The sequence below is a fragment of the Poecilia reticulata genome, linkage group LG5 (genome assembly GCF_000633615.1).
Source record: "Poecilia reticulata strain Guanapo linkage group LG5, Guppy_female_1.0+MT, whole genome shotgun sequence".
Classification (NCBI taxonomy): Eukaryota; Metazoa; Chordata; class Actinopteri; order Cyprinodontiformes; family Poeciliidae; genus Poecilia; species Poecilia reticulata.
In genome coordinates, this window is record NC_024335.1 from 6,201,698 (window position 1) to 6,225,205 (window position 23,508).

Below are 23,508 nucleotides of genomic sequence, written 5' to 3' on the forward strand. Positions count from 1 at the left end.
ATAAACAAAACTGTCCTTCAACTGACCATAAAGAACATTTAAAGTTTTGTCCTCCAAGATTTGTGCCAGTTTGAAAAAATCTGAACATTTCCAAACCTATAGTACTTGTGGGGTGTGCTTGACCTGCATGGGCCTTTAACAGAGGTAGTATATATTTTTGCCTGCAGATTTAAATCAGATTTATTTTCTTATCCATTTCAAATACTCATCCCTTCAAATTTTCAAATTCAGATGTTTTAAGCACCTGGTCTATAAAATCCTATATCTCATCATACAGACTGCTTTTATAAATGTTTGTGGAAGAATGGTACAACTTCAGAATCTCATGAATGTCTAGTATAGGTTTCCACCTGTGCAGTAAGTCCAGTTAGGAAATGTTTTCCCTACTAATTACTCCTCAGTTTAATGCGAGCGTACGTTTCTGACTGCATTGTGTGAAGTGTTAAGTTTGGTGTGGAARAGTTTATGGTTTATCCTCCACCTGAAACCTTTGGGAAGATTTAGGAATAAAACTGTGAGCCATACCTTTTTGTCCAACATTAGTGTCTGATCTTATAAACGTATTCTTTTGGAGGTACAGTGAAAAATCTCAAAATAGAGATCCCTTAAGCACCTTCTCAGAGTAGTTAGTAGGTTCTCCTATTAACTTATTCATATGAGGAATGGATCAAGACTGTAACTCAGTGTGAAGCCAGAAGAGGCAATATAGTGGATTTAATTCAGCATGTTTGCATATTTGTCATGTTCAAATTCCAAATGTTCATGTATTGCAAGTTGAAAACGGTAGACTCATCTCTTATTTATTTTCCACTTCACAACGATACAATAATTTGTTGATGTATCACATGAAATCCCCATAAGACACATTAAAGTCACTTAGTCGTAGGGAAAAAATTTTAAATACAGTAAAATAAATACATTGAATTTTGTCAAATAACAAAAATAAAACTACACACTGTCCTGAGCAGCATTAATATTTTATTTATCTTTAGTAACATTCAAGCAAATAAAGCGTCTGGGTGTTTATTTTGCACAATGAAGCCTTCTGTGTGTCACGGCTTCAGGAGCTAATAACACTGTAAAGTCTCTGCTTGTCCTTCATCATACTGCAGGTTTTTCTTTGTCTGACTTCAGCTTTCTCAGGTAAAAGTCTGAGCTTAAGGTGGAGTTTAAGGTGGAGCTGCGCGGTCGCTCAGTGGGCATAAAATTTGCTGGAGGTCGATTTAGGGCGGTTTTTACTCCATCGTTCCTCCTCTGCATCAGCGCTAATGCAGGCGTCATTAGATCCGAGTTGAGCTGGAAAACGAATAAACAGAAAAAGAAAAGAAATATTAGTCTCAAGGTGATAAATCTGTTAGTTCACATGTTTCTTTTGGTGCAAACTTGATTTCATGTGCAAACCAGGATTGCAGAGCAAACATGCAATTTATCACCTTTGCCTTCATTAGCATGCAGAACAAATAAGGTTTAGTGAACCTGAACCAGATTGCAGGTGATATTTTTGCATCTATATTTAGAGATGTTGAAAAGCAGCATGAAGACAACAAAGGCATTGCTTTTCAGAATATCTGGAACATTAAAAAGCTATACAATAAAATAATAAAAAATAGATGAGAAATATCACCAGCCAATGTTTATTTTTATTATAATTAACTTTAAATGTTGTGCTGTATTGTAACACTTTAAAATACTTATTTTATTGATGTAATATTGTTATTATTGTAACTTTATGGCTTTCAACTTCATTTTTCTGTTATAGACACGCTGCTCTCTGACTCTCCATGTTGATTGTTTTTAGCACACACAAAATCCTCAGTGTGTACAACTTTTGCACCTGTATTCATCTGTGCATGCAATCTTTATAATCCTGTAACACATTCACTAATTGCACGTGCAATTTAGCACTCCCTATTTTGAATATTTAAAGGTCAAACCCAAAGTAACATATTCTTCATGTTCTCCAAACAATGGTGGCATTTTGGGAGAACAAACATGAAAAAGTAAAACATATGCAAAGGATTATTAATTTTAAAATGATCATTCCTTTTACACTCAAAACAAGAAATTATTTTTTGTCACAACTAACCAACATCTGATAGCTTAGTAATCAAACTTGTTTCATAAGACTGTGTGTTTTTAGAGCCTATTTTATTATTATATGGATTTTAAGGTTATTTATGGCTTGAAAATGATTTGATCAATTCTGCTCGTACAGCAACAAATAACAGACTGTTCTGTTCTCTCCATCAGCTGCAGAAAGCATGGGGAGTATCTGTAGATAAATCTCTCACGTTGCTCAGGAAGCGAGGCACTGGGGCCTCCCTGTCGCTGTGATTGTTCTCGCTCAGGTCCATCATGGACTGGGTCCGGTCTGACATGGTGGAGTTCATTCCTTTCCTCAGCATCGCCGGCGTTCCCTGCTTCAGCCTCTTCATGATGTCGCTCACAGAGCTGAAGTTGCCCCGGTGCGGCACCTTCAGGATTAAAGGTTTTTTCTCCTGAGGAAAGCAGAACAGAGTCAGCATTCAAGCAGAGTTGGCAGTAACTAGTTACATTTACTTGAGTAACCTTTTTGGAAAAATGTACTTTTAGGAGTATTTTTACTACGCTATACTCGAGTAATTTAAATTTTCTACCCACTGAATGAAGAACAAACATGTTTTAACCAAAAATTCACCAGACAAACACCTGGTTTTTGTTAAAGTTTCATAAGTGTTTTTATTGAAAGAAACTGATTTGATTTGGAAAAATGTTCTTTTACCTAAATATTTTTTTTACTTACATTAATTATTGTCATTTTCATCCTTAAAATACCAAAATTTCCTCTTTTTGTCCATCTGAGTATATCATTTTTAAATATTAAATGATTGATAATTTGATCAGTGTTACCAAATACTTTGCATTAGAGGATCAGAGACTCACCCTGGAAGTCGAGCTGTGCTCTCTCGAACTGACATCGTCTGTTTTGCTATCCTCTTCTTCAAAACTCTCCATCAGAGCAACTGATCGTCTCTTGTATTGAAACTTATTTGTTGTTTCTGGAGGAACATCGATTCTAGTTACAGTCCGCTCAGGTTTATTTGGCTGTTTCTCTGCAGAAAGCTCCCTGGTGACGCTCCTCTCCATTAGAAACTCAGGCCTGCAGGGAAAACAGATTTTTATTTTTTTAGCTGAGCTACATTTTATTGTGCAAGGAGTTTGGTATATTTATGATTTTACCTTTTTATTCCCTCAGTAGCCAGTGAGTTTGTTGACAGTACTTCTGCATTGCTGCTGCAGAGATAAAAACAATTCTCAGTCAGGTTTTTGGATGAAACAAGTGGTAAAGTTCTTGATTAGTATAATGACAAATACAGACATTGAAATATATATTGGCACGCCTCTAGAAAACTGCTGCACATAGATGCATTTTGGCATCACCAGGTCTCCGTGGCAACCATTTGTGCACTAATGTCAGTAAGCTGTTGGGGAATTATGCTGAAACAAAGCTTTTTCTGTCCTACCATTAAAAAAAATAAACATGTAGGATTTGCTGAACTGGAAGAGGAAAACAACATTAAACTTTCCACACAAATACTCCAGCAGGATTCCCGTAAAAAATGCCGTGGCTCTGTTTCTTTTCCCAAAGGCCTGGGAACATTCTGAGAGTTCAAATCTGTGAAATGCCTGGTCATGTGGGGGGCTTAGTTTCAAAAACTGAAACATGTGGCTCTAATCTTAGTTTAGACACTTGACTGAGCAGAATATCCATCTGTCCAGCGTTTACACCTGCAGAACAAACAATACATGCACTCATACTTGAGGGAAATCTTTTAGAGAGCCCAACTTAACCAAAAATTCACCAGACACACAGCTGGTTTTTGTTAAAGTTCAATAAGTTTTTTTATTGAAAAAAAAAAAACAGATTTTATTGAAAGAAAGAGTTACCGGAGAAAGTAAGAGTATTTTCTTCTACACAGTAAAACATTTGAGCTGCATTTAGTTTTGTCTACTGTCTTCTACTCTTTAATTTAGTGAGTTTTACTTTTGAACCTAAAAATGAGTTTGTGGAAGATAAACTTACAGTGGTAAGTTGTGTTAACTTTTTATTAATTCTGTCAAACCTGCAAGAGTTTAATAAACTAGAGTTTTTAGGTTAGCACTTAAAAAACTGAAACATAAACACAGGAGTGGGAACTATTTCCCAGAATGCTTAGCGTTTTGTTTTTGTATCCTGAGATGGAGGTTTGTTACATTCATCTGACTCCTGTGTTATTAAGGCAAATGTTTATTTTAAAGTTGGAGAATAATGTTCTGTTCACACTAAGTGTTTCTAGCAGAATTTATTGTGATGTTTAATAAAATTAATTATCAGATCAGACATTTTGTTCATGCAATTTGAAACAAGAATTGAAATTATTCTAAAGTAAAATAAGTTGTTATTTTAACTCTATATTGTGAGTAAAATAATAGAGAAATGTGTCTCTTTAGGTGAGGACAGTTTTTTTTCTTCCATATTGTGAAATAATTGTTTGGTTTAAATTTCAGCATTAAGTTAAAACTATCAATTAAAGATTAATGAACTTATACAATGTTTAGACAATTTGTCTCTTGTTAAATCAACTTCATGAATTTTCATTTCTTAAAACCAATTAACTCTTGTTGACTTAAATTGCATTTTAAAAACAGCAGGTGGAATTTCATTTTCAAGCTAAGCCACCTTCAAATGTTTTACAGTGTATGATGGGATGTTGATGTAACTAAGTTAAAAATATAGTTTCCAACCTAATGACAGGAAAAATTTATCTAAAGATTAAAACTATTATGAATAATAAGAAGAATATAACTTAGTGTCACTCTGTTGTTGATGTCCAATGCAATTATTCCTTGGAAAAAACTACTAGAATATTCATTTGTTAATGTATTTATGTTTAAAAACTTCACTTGGTTCTTTAAAATGTTTAGTTAGAGTTCTGTAGGGCCATTGTGGAAAGTCCAAAGAGCCACTTGTGGCTCCGGAACCACAGGTTGTAGACCCCTGACATAGATTTACAAAGACTTGTAGGTATAATTGCATCAAAAAGTGATTCTACAAAGTACTGACTCAGGGTGAGCTGAATTTAAAGACATGCCGCACTTTTAAGATTCATCTTTGTGAAGCGTTTTTAATATCATCTTTTCACAACTGTACATTATTCTTTGTGTTGGTCTATCATGCAAAGTCCTAATAAAGTTTGTGCTTTTAGAGTGGCAGAATATAGAAAAACGCAGTGGAGATGAACAGTTTCAGCATTACTTTTAAGGTTTAATCGGAGGTGCCAAAATATTTTTCCCATGTCTGTTAATGCCAATAAAAGACTCACTTGATAGTTTTTGAGTTATCTGTCACTCCGGTTGTGAGCGGGGATGTATTTTCATTCATCCTGTTGAATGCAAGAAGATTTCAGAACCAGCAAAAAACATGCATCTGTTGTCGTGGATTATGTGATTAAGAAAGTCAAAAGATAAAATTAGGGGTGTAGTTTTCTGGCCAATCTTTAAAAAGCATAACATACCGATACTAATTGTGACCCATATCCAATACTGATATTTTTGTCTGAAATGTTGCTAGAAAGTTGCTCATTTGGTTACAGTGGGGTGATTATTGTTAACTGGAAACCTGCAGACATGACCTGGTGGGACGAACTTCTCTCACGGCAGAGAAAAAGAGAAGATTTTTAGACTTTTACAGAGGAAGATAAGACTGTTAGATAACATCGGCTTCACATGGAAGTATTGTCTGATCACAGGTCTTCCAAAATGAAGGAAATCAGGACTGATTTATTGGTGCACCTCTAATAGAAATGTAAGTTATATCGATGTTGACCTGTGTTCTCTTGTCTTCAAGGAGAAAGAGAGATCATCCAGCTACCATACCTTCTCCTGCGCCACACCAGGTGCTCATTGTGGGTTAATCTTTCCTCAGTGGGGCCGTCCTTATTTATGTCCAGCTGTGACGTTTTCTCAACTATGTTTTCCTCATGTAGACCCAGAAGAGACGCAGGCCGGCTGCTGTCTCTCTGCAGAACGCCCATCGCCTCCCAGTCCAGAAAGACGTCAGCGGGCGGAGAAGGAGGGTTTGTGATCTCGGACTCAGCAGAGAGCTGCTTTAAGAGCCGGAGGTGTGAGAAGTCTTTGGTCTGGTAGTGGTTGTAAACTTGGGGGCCGGCTGTGACTCCCCAAGTGTCGGGAACCGGGACCGAGTCGGCAAAAAGGATCCTGAACTCTCGGTCAAACGAGTCGATAACCGGTCCCCTCAGGACTGTGACGAGCTGCCGGTGAAGATGAGCGCCTGTCCAGGTGAGGCTGAAGGCAAAACACAAGAAATATCCGGTTAGTTGACTTACAAAAAAAAAAGTGTAAAATGCTTTGAAAATGACATTTTTGTTCACCTGTAGTTGCCATGAATCGCTACCTCTAAATCCACTAGGATGAAATTGTCTTTAATTTCGCCAACCACCATCTTCCCAGTCCTGGAGCAAAACGTTTTCCCTCCAAGAACCCGAACCCGCATGTACTGACAGAGAGAAAAAAATAAAATAAAGTCAAACTGAAGCTGAAAGAAACTGAGTATTGCTCTGTAGGAGGTCTGTCGTCCTGGTTCTTCCTGCTAATGGAGAGTTTTTCCTCTCCACTGTCACCTCATGCAGGCTCAGCATGAGGGATTCCTGGAAACTCAGCAACACAACTTAAGCAGTCGTCTAATGTTTCTTTAGCCAATTTGAACAAGCTGAACTTGATTGCTCTGTTTGATAATTAGCATCAATTAGATTTTATGTATCATTGGAACAAATTAACAGCTTTTTGTCTGCCACATCAAATTGTTTTCTGTGGAAATCATTAAAAAAATGCCTATTGAGTTATTAATTTAAAAAAGCCACAACATATTTCAAAATTTATGTTATTTTAATGTTTTTCTGTTATTAAATGATCAAATGATGTGATGTAAAATGACGTATAAATAAACTGACTTGAAACTGAAGTGGGTTACATTCGTCTCTCTGAACCTGAATGTTTTTGATCATAAAACATTACAAGCCGACAAGAAGGATTAAATTCCTGACAGTACAGAAGAGGAAGATCTAAGCTTGGAAACAATGCAAAGCACTCGGCTGAAACGTTTCTGAAGAAGAGCAAACCGAAAACGTAAATGAAAAAATAAAAATAAAAGGCTGAGCCGACTTTAATCCAGCAGAACAACGTTGTGTTGACAAGAGGAGAGGAAACACGACACGCAGCACACCCGCCAGCAGAGCATCTCTGGCTGAAAGCAGACGGAAAAATGTGGATCATTCGGTTCAGGCAGGCTGGGAAGTTTGAAGGAAGCATCTCTGAAGATAATTAAATATTCTAAATGGGGAAAACACTTACCAAGTACCTCTTTTATTAAAAAATGTTAACGTAAAAAAATATTTCAGCTCTTCTCAAAACTAAAGAAAAAAAAAAATCTAAGCTTTTTTTAGTAATTGCTGAACAGTTTTGTTTTGTTCATTTTGGTTATTTATCTCTAGTGATGAGATTCATGCTAATCTTTTAGTTATTTATTTCAAACAGGAAAACAAGCAATCAGAGGAAATATGTGTAACCAAGAACAAAACAATTAGCTTACACTACTTTACACTTATCTAATCCTACCCCTTATCTCAGTTTAATGAAATATATTACTTACCGACACATTAATTATCAAAAATGTGTAATTAAAACCATGTTAATGTGCTAAAAAAGCCAACAAATGAATTATATTACATATACTAAATGATTACAAACTAATTCAAAACGAGACAAGAAAATTTACGGAAACATAATGAAGCCCTGGATAGATTCTCCAAAATACGAATATTATCTATATGCAGAAAAAACATGTTGGTGAAATAAATTTACATCTAAATCTGCCAGGGATATGAATAGTTATGGCGTAACTCCATTTAGTCTGAGATTGAAAAGTGTCTTTAAACTACTGTGTGCAAAAATTAGTGAGTAGAAATAGGAGCATGATGATTAAATTAAATTTAGTATTATGTTTGTTTGCCTGTATGGACTTTTAATTCTGTCTGTTTTTCTTCAACCGTAACATCGTTTCACACCTGCATGTGTTTAGACCTGCTACTTCAATGACTTATTTAAAGAATCAGACAAACCAGAAAGTTCAGAGTAAGTCAAGAAAAATGAAAGAATATCCACTGATCCAAAACAAGACAAATGCAGGAACCAGACTGTGAAGTTAAACAGGATATGAGAAAGAGAAACTTAACGCATCAATAGATGTTTAGTCATTAGGAAGTCCAGACTATTACTAAGAATATGTAAATGAGTTGAGGAAGCTTCATTTGTAAAACCACAGTCAGGTTTTATATCTAACATGTCACATGTATAAAAGGCAGAACTTGGTTTTGGTCACTTTTATGTGAAAAAGTGACCAAAATCTTAACAATATCATATTTAAATATCACATGTGTAGTTTATTTGTCGAGAACAGAAGCAGTAAAGAGTTTAACAATACAATTATTTCTGTATTTTTAGTAAGTAGACAACTTCAGGACCATTTTTGTGTCCCAATAGTGTTTCAACTTGCTCACAGATGTCAAACTCCAGTCCTCAAGTGCCACTGTCCTGCAGAGATTAGATGTGCCACAGGTGCCAAACACTGGAATGGAATGGCTTAATTACCTCCTTCTTGTGTAGATAAGTTTTCCAGAGCCTTGCTAATGACCTAATTATTTTATTCAGGTGTGGTGCAGCAGAGGCACGTCTAAAAGTTGCAGGACACTGGCCCTCCAGGACTGGAGTTTGATACCCCTGACTCTGTCCTACGTGGTAATTGCTTGGACACCATTGTGTTGGAAAACTGTAAAAAACCGAATGTAGGGTTCAGGATCATCTTCCAGCAGGAAACCAACATACGAAAGCTACAGGAGAATGGCTTAGAAAAAAGTGTTTTCATGCCTTAGAATGGCCTAGTCAAAGTCAAAGACCTAAATCCAGATGGCGAAATTGGCTAACCCAGATTTTATTTCAAAGTATCAGCGTAAAGATGGCTGACTACGAATTCACGTCACAATTTTCTGATTATTATTTGCAAAACTAAACCTTGAATTGCACTTTTTTATTTTTGTTTTTTACCTTTTTGTTGGCTTTTCGTGTCAAATTTAAATCAAATATCTTGCAGAAGTTCAACCTTGGCAAAGCGCTGTATGTGTACTTTATGTACTCTAAAAATCACGTCCCTTTGAGTAGGTCGGAAAACACTCTCATCACCTTAGACTGCAGGTCCAGCCACCATCAGCAGCGAAGATTATCCTTTTCATTTTATCAGACCATATTTTCATCACTCCAAAGAAACAGAGACAGAAATGAATGCAGTGCAACCAGCTAAACCACGCGCGGTTAAATCAACATTTTACATTCCCAGTATAAGCGTGCCCATATACGCAACGAGTCACACACACATGCAATAAATGGGCTGTGTCCGGCGCGGCTTTCATTGCGCCGTGAAGTTCGCGTATCGAACAACAATGGCCATGTGTTCGGTGTTGACTCACGGGATGCCTGAGCCTATTCAGGGTGAAGTTCTGCTGCAGAGACCTTTGGTTCAGGATGATGTAGACGGGCACACCTCGGGAGGCGGCCGTGTGCAAGTCAAAGATTATCGCGTTGTCTGTCAGCTGGTCCGTCACCACGGCGATTACCTGCAAAACACACAGCAGGGTTTCAGAAACCACAACACACTCCCTCCCTGTTGATATTAACCCTTTCATGCACGAATTAGGATCCTTTTGTCAGGATGTTTTTCTAATTTTTTTTAATTATTATTATTATTTCTTAAGGCATAAAAAAGGTAGGACATTTTTTTATTTAATTGTTTTTAGGTGATCAATTGTAATTTTCTCCAAATACAAAGTTGTTTGAAAAATACATCAGCAGTATTGTTCTTTATCTGATGATTAAAAAAAATATTTTTTTTACCTGCAAGAGTCGTCTACACTAGAAGGAGGGACCGGGTCAGTCGGCATACTTTTTTGTCTGTCGGCCATATTTGATTTAACAAAACTAATTTCTTGCATTTGCAGCTGATAGCCAGTAGTTGATAGTGTATTTTATTAGTGTCCACTTCAGTGCTCTGTGTACATTTATAACTTAAAAATCCACAGAAGCACAAGAAAAGGATATGCACGAAAGGGTTAAATGTCGGCGTCAGATGCTTCTTAGTGAGTTTAGCTACTATTTAAAAAAAATGCTTCTCACTGTGGGAATGTTTGTTTCCTTTGTGTTTTGGGGTGAGAGGTTAGAAGATGTAAAACTTTCCTTTTTATACAATCTTTGGATTTACTTTACTTTTGTAGATTTCTTTCTGTCTTTTAGATGAAATGCATGGAACTTGCTGCATTTATTTTGTCTAATTTTCATGCGCCATGCAAACATGACTTCAATTTAAGCTCCGTGAATTAATGCAAACGCACTTTGGTTGAGTTAAAACGTATCTAAAAATGGAAACTTCAGCTTTCATCATGTGAAAAGAAATTTAGATAAAAATCATTTTGGAAAGTTTTAATTTAAAGTTTAGCGTTTTCTCTCATCTTTAAAGCTGCAGTATTTTTACATATTTGTTAAAACTATCTTTATGCAGCATAATATGAGACAATCTGTGAGAACACTGAGCTCCTCTACCTTCTTCCCCATGTGGTCTTACTGCCATCTGCAGAAATCAGAACAAGGAGGAGAGTCTTAGTGCTGTTAATCACTCTCGTACGCGCACTGCTCACACCCTCAATCTTTCCCTCTGCTATGCTACAGCTAGTTCATCACTATGGTAAGGCTAGCTAGCATAGCCACCAATGATAAACAGTTTTTCTATAACAGTAAGTTGTTTCTCCGCTATTAGATTATTTGGCAGCGTGTACACAAAGTTGATTGACAGTGCTAAGACCATCCTCCTGACTCTGTTTGGTTGTTTTTGACTTACAGCAGTCTGTTTCTTCAGACAGCTATAGTAGCTCATGGAGGACGTGGAGGAGTTTGATCTTTTCACAGATTATCTGTCTCATAGTATACTGCCAAAACATAGCAACACTTTCAACAAATATGTAAAAAACATTTTGTAAAAGTTTGCAGCTTTAACTGTCACCCTCAAAACGCTTACATGTTGACACCAGAGTCATTATGACAGTTTAGGGGTTAAATAGTAAAAAATTAACCCTAACTGAACCATATTTACTCCCATGATGCTTTGTTTTCAGAATAACATTCACGTACCGTTTTGGCTGCTTGTAAGTGTCGCCTGATGACCTCTCTGATTTGCAGGTCTCCCTCAGCAGGATGGCTGGAGTGGACCGTGACGCTGTTCTTCGGACCCCCGGCGGGTATCTCAGGCCAGCCTAGCTCCAGGTTGGGGACCGGGACGTCCCATTGGTAGGGGTTGTAGGTGGAGCAGATCTTCTCCGAGTCAACGCTCCTATCGACTCCGTTCTGGTCTCCCAGCAGCGGCTCGTGGAAGTGATAGTTCTGAGCCCAGCTGCTTATCCGACTCACCTCTTCAGGAGATAAGAAGTAGCTTGAAAGCTCCGGGCCGATGGAGCCGTAGAAGGCCTCGGGTCCGCTGTCGAGGAGCCTCTCCACGGCTTCGCGCTCTCGCTCAGAGTGGAGGAACTGAGGCGAGGACTCGTCCACCGGCAGGAAAACCACATTCTCATTCAGACTCTGCTCCTGGGAGTTCGACATGATTCCAGATGATGCCTTCACTGTCCCTTCAAATCATTCCCATCCTGTAGAGAAAATCTGGTCTTCCTGTTCGCAAAAGGTCATGCTACATCCAGGCTGTCAATAAATGTCCAGGGTCAGTCATCCATATTGATGTCTTCACTTAGGGGAATTTTACAATCTGTCCAGAGGGCGTCAGATATCTCAGTCTCCACGGTTCCTCTTCAGATGAAGGAAAAACATTAACCACATTTTACAATCTCCAGCAGCTCCGTCTCCATAAACTGAGGAGCAGAAACATCCGCAAGTCCAAATGACAAGTAAAAAAGACTCACAGCATTCCTCCTCACCTGCTGTGCTGCTCTGTGTGTAAGACCTGAAGTGCTGCCGGTGAGCTTGTGTTTCGTCACCAGTCCCTCCCCTTGGGTGAGTTTGATCGCACTCCTGAAACTCCTCCACTCCTTCCTGCTGACATTGTTCTCAGATTCCAGACATTCAGTGCAGCTGACACATGGCTTCGCAGTGTGAGACACCCTGTTGTCGCCCAATCCCTTCAGTCTCCACAGCAATGCAAATACGTTTCATGTCATTCTGACTTTTTCACATTTTGCACAACTCTTCAATGGAGTTCATGGGGTGTTTATGGAAAAGATCAACACAAATGGGCACATCATTGTGAATTGGAAGAAGGTTTTTAATATGCATTTTCTTGCACTTAAGATTCTGAAAAGTTTGGAATTCCTTTTGTATTTAACTTTTTTCAGACTGATATTCAGATTTACACCCAAACCGACAGACGGATTGAGATTCACAGGTGGGAGAATCTGTTGAGATGATAATCATTTGCTCCTTAGTGCCTGACTTAATATCAATTTAGATTAACAATAGATATTTATTGTTCATTTGAATGACGCACCTACAGAATGATGCACCCAATTCGCATCATTAGGTATGATGCGAATTAATCACATTAGGCACATACTGTAAACATTCATCCATTCAAAGTGTGTATTCATGTCTAGCGGTGCAGGGCTGCATGGAGGGCTGGACTATCTTTTTAGGGGTCATTCTTGCACCCAGGACACTCTGCACAGCCAGTAGAGAACAAGATAGAGACACACAGAACAAGCAGCCATACACAGTCCTTTCTTAAGGCAATTTAGAGTGATTTATTAATGTGTTTTGGACCTGTGGAGTATGTCACATAAGCAGGGGGAGAACATGCAAACTCCATGTAGAAAGACCCCAGGTACGGATTCAAACCCACGACCTTCTTCAAAAAAGTCCCTTTCCTGCACAATCGCAGAGGCTGCTATTCCATTGCAATTAAAAAAACGATTAGAAATTATTTTTGAATAATCTCTTTGCTTCACACTCCCAGGTACAGGTATCACCTTTATTCATCAAGGAAAAAAAAAATGCTCAACTGTTAACTAGTTCACATTCCAGCCACTAGGTGGTGACAAAACTCCTATTGGGATCCTCGGAAAAGGAAACATAAGGTTCTGAGTTAGCGTCTGTGATTTACATCTTCCACCTTGAGTCACAACCAGTTCGATGCAAATTTTCAACTCTTGTCCGAAAGGGGTTTGTCCTGCACTCTACAAGTTATGAGATGTCCCATGTAGAGGGTTCCCTGGAGCCATATAGGAAATACAGCAAACAATAGTGACAGACAATCTGGTCAGCACTGATGGTAAAACGGATTGAGTTTAATGCAGGTCATTAAACTGGTGCTGCACAAGACTGCGCTGGGAAGAGGTTGACCTCCATTAAGAGGTCACCAGTAAACACATGACCAGAGAACTAATAAAAAGTATTAGATTGACTCAAAGCCCAGACGTAAATCAATCACTTAAAACTGGATGTTCAAAGAGGCGCTCCCTCAAATCTGACCGAGCTTGATCTGTTTTGAAAAGAAGATTAAGCAAAAGATTCAGTCCCATGTTGTGCAAAGCTGGTAGAGATGTACAGACTTGCAAATGTAATTACAGTGAAAGACGGAAGCTTAATACAAATGCATGACGTGTAATTTTCCTTTCGTTTCATTGATGCACTTTGTGTTGATTTCTCACTCAAAATCCTTTAAAGCACTATTAGGGTTGTGGCTATAGTGTCACAAAAATGTCTAAATAATTTTACTAGACATTTTTTTTAGACAATACTGCATTGGATGTTTGGTTTCTGCTGGTTTCTCCCTCCACCTCTCCTAGAGGTGTGTGAGGTTTGAACAATATTTCCAGGTATCTGACGTTCACCTCATAGTTATCCTTTCAGACTGGTTCAGCCTGACGGATGGGTTAACAGGCAACATTTTACCTTGTAACTGTTGCGAGGCAGCCTTTCTCTCTGAAGGCAACAGGTGCAACCACATCGCTTTCTTTTTGATTTAGTAGGAAATACTTATTACCCCAAACCCACGCAAAGGCCATCGCTGGCAAGTTGCTTCCTTATTTGTCCCCATTCAGTTCTGCAGAAAAATGGTGAGGTCATAGTTTGACAGATAAACAATGAATGCCACGAATGAGCTACAGACTAAAACACAAAGAGTGTGACTCTCGTACAGCTGCATAGTGCCACATTCTTGCACAAAATGAATCCAAATGCAAATTTTAGTCCCATTAACACAGAAACCCTCTCCAGTAAAGTAGAGATCTCACAACGATGTGCTTCTTTGAAAATATTAAAATAAGCAAAGTGAGTGCTTCAAAATGATCCCAAACAATGATTAAAAACAGGTTATGAGTTTATTCTTTTTTCATAATGCTTCATATTACACAATGAGCTTAGAGCTCAAATAATTTCTGAGATGCTATCAAGATTATTTCACCATACAGGAGAATAAAATAAAATAAAATGTGTCGCTCCTGGACATTTAACCTCGTTCTATTTAAAGGTTCTCTGAAAACAGCTCCCTCTATGTATTTATCTCTTCTTGCCTCACTGCTTCTTGCGCAGATGGACGTACAGGACTCCACTGATGAGAAGCAGAGGGACGCACAGCCACGCCAGGATGACGCAGAAGCCAAAGCGTCCGTTGCTTGGATCTCTGGAGTTACTTAGAATCTCCTTTCTGTGGAAGGTGAAGATGAGGCAAGCGGCAAAATCTGTAAAACCTGCAAGAATAAAAAACAACATGTCACATTTACTGACACACTACAGAATCTACCACAGCACCTGAATCCAATACTAATGATCTGGCTGCAACAATGGTTATTTAATTCAGCATTTGATAAAATTTAAGATTATAAAGATAATGTTAAAAAGGTAATGTGACTCAAATGTTAAACTCTTTAATCATGACACGTATGACAAATGATTTCAGGTAGTTTTCCCAGCTTTAATGTGACGTAAATTATTTGCAAAACCAACAAATCTTTGGGATAAAGGTGTAACAACGTGATTGCATAAGTGTGTACGCCCTTAAACTGTGGAAGCACCTTTTGATTCATTCGGTCTTCTTTGAACGACGTCACACATGTTGACTTGGTAATATTTACCAATTCTGCTTCAAAGTTTCTCCACCTATCAGACTGAGAGGACATCTTGTGTCCAAAATAGTCTTCATGTGTCCCACAGAGGCTTGGGTTTTAGTTCTCTAATGAGTTTTTTTTTTTAATAGACATTTTTCTTTCGGTGAACTCATTTTACTGTCAGTTTGGTGTTCCTATGCTTATCCATGGTATTATTATTTCCTGCCTAACATACTTTCTGAAATAATGACCAAAAAGCTGAAGAGTGAGGTCATCAGACAGCTAAGCTAGGCTTGTATCTTATCTTTAGACGAAACTCTGTCCTTAATCCAGAGAATACAGGCGACTGATGTCATAAAATACAGACAAAAACTCTTTCATCATTTTCATTTTTTTTGTTCATGCATTCTGTGATGTACTTTGTGATTTGTATCTCCAAAACGTGATATAACTAGCAGGAAATGTACTAGTTTTGCTATAAGCCTCCCTGACCAGTTTCCATCCTTTCCTTGTATCAGTTTTAGAGAAACGTTCTGTCTTAGCAGTAATGTCAGTTTTGATTCATATCTTTTTCAATCACCAATAACTTAGTTTTCACTGTATCATGTTTCACATATTTACATCGTATTGCCAAATGCTTTTACTCATCTGCCTTCAGACACATTTACCAAATTCAGTTTGTTTAAAAGTGTGGTCTGGAATATTTCTTAGCTATTTTTCCAGAGGTCAGACACTGATGTTGGATGAGACATCCTGGTTCTCATCAAATATAACAGGTCAGTGTAGTTCTTCTATGGGGAAATTTTTCTGCCATAATTTGACAGCACACATTTTCAGTTTGAAAGCAAGATAATGTTTTGTTCTCAAAACTTTTAATACTTGTGCTTATATTTTCCGTTTGAAACAGCAGGACTTCATGTCTTTCTTCTCAAAACTTGCTTGTACTCAAAACTTCTGCTCTCTTTCAAATATTTCCTGTGCTTTCTCGGAAGCTTTCTCCTCAAGGTCCAAACCCTGTCCTGCTCAAATCTCTGCTTGCAAATTCTTTTCTGCTCTTTCGAAACAAAAAGTACCGTCGCCTGGCAACCTCTCAGCCAATAGAATGAAAGTGTTGTACTGGGTGCGTTTGTTTCCTTCTAGTGGGTGTGCCTGACAATATCTGTGCTCTCGACTTGTGGCACCAAGCATATCAACACAATTCCCCCATATTCTTCCACACCAATATTATGTCTTTTAGACATTTCTTTATGAACTTGTGCACTGTCATTTTGAAACAATAGAAGGCAAATTGTTTCTACAAAATTGGAACAAAGGGATTTATTAAAATACCCAAGTAAGCGTGAAATAAAAACAATTAGAAAGGAGTCTGGGTGCTTGTAAGGGATATGGATATTCCTCCAAGTGCCAGTTTAAAAGAAAAAACTTTTTTGAGCTTAATATCATAATATTGATATAACATAGGAGCCAGGTGTGGTGAAACAGGAAGGCAGCTAAAAGCTGCAGGACTGAAGTTTAACACTATGATCTTAAAAAGATAGAAGTCCAATTTCAAGTCGTCAAATTAAGTCATGTTTGGTACATACAGCATATTTACAACTGAAGCTAACACAGTTACTTGATTGTGCTATAAAATACCCTATGTGACAGGAAAATACACACACACACACACACACACACACACACACACACACACACACACACACAAACAGAACACCAATATGAGCCGTATCTAAAGCATTCATAATTATTCTAAAATGTCTGATCTGGTCACTTTATCCCCTGAAAAATTCAGATATGGGAAGATGAGCCTGCTGTGTGAACAGGGCCTTTTGCCAGACAGAAAAGCATGATTTGTCCCTCTAAAGAGCCTTCTCCTCTGCTCCAGAGGACTGATCTACATTCCCACTTGGTGACGTAAGTTTGGGATGCAGCTGCTCGTCCCGAACTCATTCCACATGGAGTTTGTCTGCAGCCACCGGCTCTGCAGAAGACTGGTGACCTCTGAACTGTGTGTCCTGCAGGATCTAGGATCTTATACATACTTTAAGGCTTAGTTTTTGACATTAATCTCTTCTACTTTGTTATAACACTAACAGCAGACTGTCAGTTTAGTAGTAAGAAACTCAAGATTGGACTTTTTGCAGTTAAAACCTTAATTTAATTATTTGGAGGCTTGAGCAGATATTTGTGTTAATAAATAAAATAGAGCAGAAACACAAAAGGGAAATTCAGGTGTAACAGAAGCATCAGTGACAAAGGCTCACACAAAAAAGAGTTGCTGAATGTTAAAAACTACATAAAAAACAAGATCAGCAACAATAATAGTGATGATAATATACTGTACAAAAGTGTAACAGAAAATACTGTGCAGTTCTTAGAAATACTCGCGATCCAAGGAATGTGCAACTGAGCCGGATCATTTTTACAAAATGTACATATTGTACATATGTGTTGAACATTAAAAAAATAAACTATTTTCAGAGAAAATGTGTGAAAATGTTATTTAAAAATGAGTAAGAACTGGGCAGGTGATGGAACAAACGTAATCATGTAAATGCTTAATGATTTTGTTGAACGCAGCGTTTCTTTGTCCTGACTGATACATTTGTAGAGAAATTTCTTTTATCCCTTTGATTCTTTCCAAAGTCCAAGAAAATCTGACTCAGATATCTGAACTTCATTTAAAGTTAATCAGATTCCTTAAAATTAATCTCAGATTTGTTTGTATTAAGTTTTACCGTACATGTTGATGTCAACAGGTTTTAAAACCATTTGTTACTGTTTTGAGATCCACTCTATCTTCAGTATTTACTAAGATAAAGTCATAAAATTACCTGCGAATGCCTGGCAGAGGCCTGTAAAGTAGAAGAGACGTCCCCTGGACAAGAAGATGAGCTGACCGAGAAAAACCAGGAGAGAGACGGACGAAAAGACCACAGACAGGATCATGAGGGCCTGAACGGACTGGAGCCAGTCTGGGAAAAGTGGGGGGGAAAAAAGAAAAGGAGTGTAAGATAGAACAACAAACACAATATTTTACTCTAAAGAAGAATCTAATTTGTATAAGTTGAGTAATTTGTTAAGTTACCGCTTTCGGTGGCTGCTGCACAAACCCAGGTTTGTGTGGAGTTCATGTAGAAGCAGTTGTGCCAAAGGTCAGTGATTTCTGTCTCTGTCCAAACCCACCAGGACTGCAACGATGAAACCAGAGTTATTTAAAAGCTCTGGACAGCTTCCTTTTGTAAAAGCAGAATGTATGATGGCGCCCTCTAGTGTTTAAACAAGGAGAGAGCACATTCAAACTAATTCTCCGCCCAACCTTTTCCAGAGTGGCGATGAAAAGCATGGCCAAGCTGACCAGATGCAGGACAGTCACGGATACCAGCAGACACACCATGGCTGTTTGCAGCAAAATACGTCCTGCGGCCAAGCAACATGTGGTGTCAAAACAGAAGAAACTATTGTTTAACCATTAAATAATTTCCAGCAGACACGGTTTTACCAAGGATAAACATTTTATTTCTCCCTCTGCATGTTTTAAAATGACACATACCAGCGGAGTTAATTTGTGGCTCCTGAGGAAACTCAGCTCTTTCGTCATGCAGCTTTTCATCTGTCATGAGGATCTTATTTATCACAAGACAGAGAGAAGTGGAGGTGGGGCCACTCTCTGAGGCAAACTTTATAACTTCTTAAATCATGCAACAAACAAACATAAAACTTATTCACCAAAGATGTTGGATGAAGTGATTCTGTTAAGGTTGGTAATTTTCTGCTATATTTAACAACCAGAAGGCACAGGAAACGGTTTTAAGGCTTAAGTCATGCTGCTAAGACTAATTTAATTTAAAAAAACTCAACAAAACTAGGAGTTTGATTTATGAAAATTAAGTTAATTTTAATGTCACATATATTTAAAAGTCCCTGCAGGAGAAGAAAAGGCTGTATTCACTCAGTTCTGCTTTTCTGTTGTGAAGGGAAATAAAATTCTATATTTAAATAATCACGTTGTAATATAAATGACGTGTTCAGATACAGCAAGTAAAATAAGTATTAAACATATCACAACTTTTCATTTTAAACATGTTTCTGAAGATGCTATTGACACATTAAAGGTGTTGATGCCAATCCAAGTAGCGCATGAATGAAAAGAAATAAATCAAAATAAAAATCTGAAATTAAGTTATATGTAACAATATGAAATGACACAGGATTTAAGTATTAAACACTTATTTATTTTCATTTAATACTTTGTACAAAAGCCTCTGTTGGTAATGAAAAGCTTTAAAACAAAATTGTTTTAGTTTTAGCTCTGCACTAAAAGCTCTGCATCTTTTTTGTTATTTTGACCATTTCTCATAGATGTTACATTTTTGCTTGGAATTTCAGAGACATGTTGTCAGTAGTTTATAGAATAAAAGAACAATGTTCTTTCTACTCAAACATATACCTACAAAAAATAAAATCAGAGAAACCGATTGTTTTAAGTGGTCTCTTAATTCTTTCCAGAGGTGTATATTTACCTAGATGTTTTAGTTGTGATGGATTTAATTATCCCTTCAGCTGCAGTTTGTCCACATTTTTAATTAGCTAGCCAGCCGTCGTCTGATTATGATGAAAGTGAAAGCAACAACATTTAGATTTAAAACTTGCTCCACTTCACTTACGTATCTGAAATAAATGCACCATGTTGCAAGTGTACAGTTTAATATTTGGACTGTTAGCAAAACCTTTAGCTGGTTGAAAAATGCATCAATTTTTACCGTGATCTCTGGCTTTACTTTCCAATAAATCCTGACATTCAGTGTTATTGTTTAGGATGGAATATGGAGCATCAGTTCATTGCTGCTTCTTCTTGCTAAACTTCACTTTTACATTCCAGTTAGAACAAATTGATTTGTAATAAAGCAATATAGCACGTTGCCATTGTCAATGTAACATATCCACAGTAAAACTCTAGAGAGGGAGGCTTGATATCCTTCCATGTGCTGCGTTATTGTCAGGAAGTGGTCAGAGGGAAATGTGTTTGAACGACTCTTTATATGCAGATGTAACTTTGGAATCTTACAAATGCAAACCAGTCATAAATGCACTAAACCATCATTCTACTCGTGTAAAACACTCAGTCCAAAGCTATTTTAGGACATTTAATTACGTCTGCAAGCCCTCTGGTTAACATCTTCATAAAAATATCCAGTGACCTATTTTGGCGTACGTAATCTAATATGTCCCAGGCTGTTGCAAAGAGAAAAACTTACCGTTATGTTCAGAGCAACAGGATATAAACTCCTGGATCCTCTGATGGTTCAGCTGCTGTTCTGCTGTTTTCCTCTCGTCTTTCTTCTGCGGAGGCGTTTGGGAAAATTAACTTGAAGAAAAGAGTGCAGAGGGGGAATGCAGAGTTGGGCATAGGAGGGGTTCTCTACACCCATTTCCTCAAAAACATTTCTCTGCCCTCCCCCTAAGAGCTGCGGTCAACAGATTTCTGGTGCTGTGTTGGGCAATTGTACCAGATACAGCGTTTCCCTGGTAATGCATAAACACACAAATTAATGACCAACACTGTACCTAACACAGCAAAAATACTCATGGTTTGATTTTCCATTGTGAACTGGAAACACAAGGATTGCAAGTACAGGGTTTACTACATGTGCAAGTTGTGCTACATTTCTGCAAATGTCTTCTTGGTGTCCGTCCAGCTGTTCATAAAAGCTACAACTTCCTACATGTGGCAGCTGGGAAAGAGACAGGAAAAAGCAGATTGCTTTTGATCGCTAGTGAGCAGGAAGTCTCAGACCACCCAGAGCACAAGACAACAGTCTGAAGATATTCACTTAAATCAAATAAAAGTTTCACTTTTTATTATTTAAGTTTCGCTATTTCTCTCTAAACAGTCTTTTTTTTATTTATTTGACTGACATAGACTTACATTTGGTTGCTTGATGTATAAAATTAACAAATAATATCTGATGCATCTCAAGCTATAAAGAAAATATTTCCAAACTACAACACCGGTGATACAGACAGGGTATCCAAAGTATTTAAAAACTGTACTCAAGTAAGAATAGCACGACTTCAATGTACTTTTACTCAAAGTAAAAAGTAGCCGGTCAAGAAATTACTCAAGTAAGAGAAAAACAGTATTTGGTAAAAACATCTAATCAAGTACGGAGTAACTGATTAAATTATTAATCATTTAATATTTAAAAATTACATCATCAGATAGACCAAAATATAAAGTTTAGTGGAGATTTTGGTGTTTTAAGAGCCAAAAGGACAATAATTCATCCAAAATCAGGCAAAATAAAATTTTTCTAAGTTTCAACAAAACCTGCAGCTGTGTGTCTGTCTGGTGATTTTCTGGTTAAAACATGTTTGTTCTTCATTCAATGGAAGAGAAACCAGAAAATGTACTCAGGTAAGAGTAAAAATACTTAATAAAAGTAAATGTTTTCAAATAAGTTACTCAAATAATGTAATTGAGGAAATGTAACCAGTTACTACCCATCTCTGAATATACTGGCTACTCACACCCTTTGTATTTTTCTACATTTTACCCCTTTACAGCCACAAACCTCCATGTAAACAAACACAAAGCTACTCATAACTGTGAAATGTGGTACAAGATTTAGATTCAGTGCCCTTTACTGTGTTACACTTGAAAAATAAATCCACTGGAAAGCATAGAATATAATATAAATATCTTCTATTGTCCCAAAGTAGGGAGGTTTTAGTGTAGCAGCCAGTTAAAGTTAAATTGAAGTGACATTCAAACTATAAGTTAAATGAAAAAAACAAACAAACATTACATAAAAGAACTGAAAAAAGGAAGAAAGAATGTTTCAGGGTGGTGTGTGCAGCTTAAATGATATGGCACATTTAAATCTCATCTGCATTTTAAACTCCAAATGTTTTTAGCTTGCTACTCCTGTAAGGTTAATCTCAATAGTCATAATAACACCGATATGGTAAGCTAATTACAAATGATGATAATTATAGAAGGTATGTTACACACATAGTGCAGCTGAGGAATGATAAAGTACAGCTGTAGTACACTAATGGCAAATTTACAGTATGGTTATTGTAAATAGTGTACTCAGATTAATAAAAATGTGCAACTGAGTTGAATAATTTTAAAAATGCACAAAATGTGCATGTATCTAGATAGGAAAAAAGTTACAGACTATTTACAAAACTCAGAAAACTTTGCAAATATCAGCTGGAATGTGCAAATACCAGAAGGGAGCAGTGGTGTTACAAAGTCTAACAGCTGCTGGAGCTGCGATGCAGCAATTTGTCACTGAAGGAGCTCTGCAGTTCAGCAGCAGCTTCTTATTTGGAGTGGGAGATGGTGATGTTATGTAGCCAGAGTCCTACTGTCTCCCACCACCAGCACTCAGTCAAGAGGGCATCCGAGGACAGAGCCTGCCGTGGGCCCCTGCCGTGGGCCCCTCCCACGTCCCCGAGCTCAGACAGGTGGTCAGTCCCACAGGTGAGGTTCAGAAAACTTCACCTGCACACAGAGACCCCACCTTCAGGAATAAATGTTTTCCGTGTGTTGCTTTTCTTCTCTGAAAAACACACCAGCAATGAATCTCAGGCTCTGAAAGGAGTGAAGGGATTACTGACATCCACAAGGGGGCGTCCTGAACTGTCTTACACTAAAGACTGAGTATGAAAGAGAATTAAACCCAACTATTTTTTATTGTTTTAGCATAATGTAGAAGATATGACATTAGTTACACACAGAAAATGTGCATTTTAACTCTATTTGTTGTTTATGATGGTATAAAAATATAAAAAAAATAAGCTCTTTGCTTGCTTATATTCTGTGTTGTTCAATGAACTGAGAGACTGCTGTGATTTTCCCCCTCCATGTAGCACTGCTGCCATGACGCTGTGACAGAAAGTTCTTAGGGGGTGTAGCCACGCAGAACTGTTGTCTTGCCTGTTAATACACAATTTGATCATTATGTTGTTTTTATGCAACCACTGCACATCATCAGTTCAGCTTTACTGCTGTACGTTTTAAGTGTGCATATTGTTTAAACTGGCAACACACAGCCCTGTGCACATCATCCCCACCCTGGTGGCAGATTTATTCTGTGGGCCTGCTTAGCAAAGACACAATGCTGGTCAGAGCTGATGGGTAAATAGCTGGAAGAGAAACCTGGACTGAAGCAGATGCTCACTTTCCATCAACAATGAAACAGAACAATGATGTATCAGTGTTCAGAACTAAATATAAAAGACTATAGTTGGACCTAGACATTTATATTTATACCTGAGCTTCCATCTGAGTCTTTTTGCATGGAAGAATGTG

General features: G+C 37.7%; 2 protein-coding genes across 6 annotated transcripts; both read right to left on the reverse strand.

Annotated features, from left to right (window-relative positions):
* Window positions 1–958: 958 nt before the first annotated feature.
* fam83e (family with sequence similarity 83 member E) lies at window positions 959–14,353 on the reverse strand. Of its 3 annotated transcripts, none has more exons than XM_008408611.2 (10): window positions 12,063–14,353; window positions 11,269–11,934; window positions 9,558–9,704; window positions 6,411–6,535; window positions 5,896–6,324; window positions 5,343–5,402; window positions 3,220–3,273; window positions 2,923–3,139; window positions 2,292–2,498; window positions 959–1,296 (listed from the first exon to the last, which is right to left on the reverse strand). In XM_008408611.2, the coding sequence occupies exons 2-10, from the start codon at window positions 11,731–11,733 to the stop codon at window positions 1,102–1,104; spliced, it is 1,899 nt and encodes a 632-aa protein (XP_008406833.1). In that variant the 5' UTR covers window positions 11,734–11,934; window positions 12,063–14,353; the 3' UTR covers window positions 959–1,101. The 3 variants fall into 3 exon arrangements, with proteins under 3 accessions (XP_008406833.1, XP_008406832.1, XP_008406834.1); XM_008408610.2 differs by having other exon boundaries at window positions 11,269–11,996; XM_008408612.2 differs by having other exon boundaries at window positions 1,102–1,296; window positions 2,292–2,495; window positions 2,919–3,139; window positions 11,269–14,353.
* Window positions 14,354–14,440: 87 nt separating this feature from the next.
* On the reverse strand, window positions 14,441–20,617 carry emp3a (epithelial membrane protein 3a (MAM blood group)). 3 transcript variants are annotated; one of them, XM_008408613.2, is made up of 6 exons: window positions 20,444–20,617; window positions 18,739–18,811; window positions 18,505–18,605; window positions 18,274–18,376; window positions 18,020–18,160; window positions 14,441–14,828 (listed from the first exon to the last, which is right to left on the reverse strand). In XM_008408613.2, the coding sequence occupies exons 2-6, from the start codon at window positions 18,803–18,805 to the stop codon at window positions 14,653–14,655; spliced, it is 588 nt and encodes a 195-aa protein (XP_008406835.1). In that variant the 5' UTR covers window positions 18,806–18,811; window positions 20,444–20,617; the 3' UTR covers window positions 14,441–14,652. The 3 variants fall into 3 exon arrangements, with proteins under 3 accessions (XP_008406835.1, XP_008406836.1, XP_008406837.1); XM_008408614.2 differs by having other exon boundaries at window positions 18,739–18,876; XM_008408615.2 differs by lacking the exon at window positions 18,739–18,811 and having other exon boundaries at window positions 20,444–20,614.
* Window positions 20,618–23,508: the final 2,891 nt, after the last annotated feature.

Coding starts and splice junctions, on each gene's coding strand:
- emp3a (XM_008408613.2), bottom strand. CDS start 18,805: ATGACAGATGAAAAGCTGCATGACGAAAGAGCTGAGTTTCCTCAGGAG. Junction 18,606..18,738: donor GCCACAAATTAACTCCGCTG/GTATGTGTCATT, acceptor GCTTGGCCGCAG/GACGTATTTTGCTGCAAACA. Junction 18,161..18,273: donor TGCAGCAGCCACCGAAAGCG/GTAACTTAACAA, acceptor CACTTTTCCCAG/ACTGGCTCCAGTCCGTTCAG.
- fam83e (XM_008408611.2), bottom strand. CDS start 11,733: ATGTCGAACTCCCAGGAGCAGAGTCTGAATGAGAATGTGGTTTTCCTG. Junction 6,536..9,557: donor TGAATAGGCTCAGGCATCCC/GTGAGTCAACAC, acceptor TCTCTCTGTCAG/TACATGCGGGTTCGGGTTCT. Junction 5,403..5,895: donor CTGGTGTGGCGCAGGAGAAG/GTATGGTAGCTG, acceptor TGCATTCAACAG/GATGAATGAAAATACATCCC.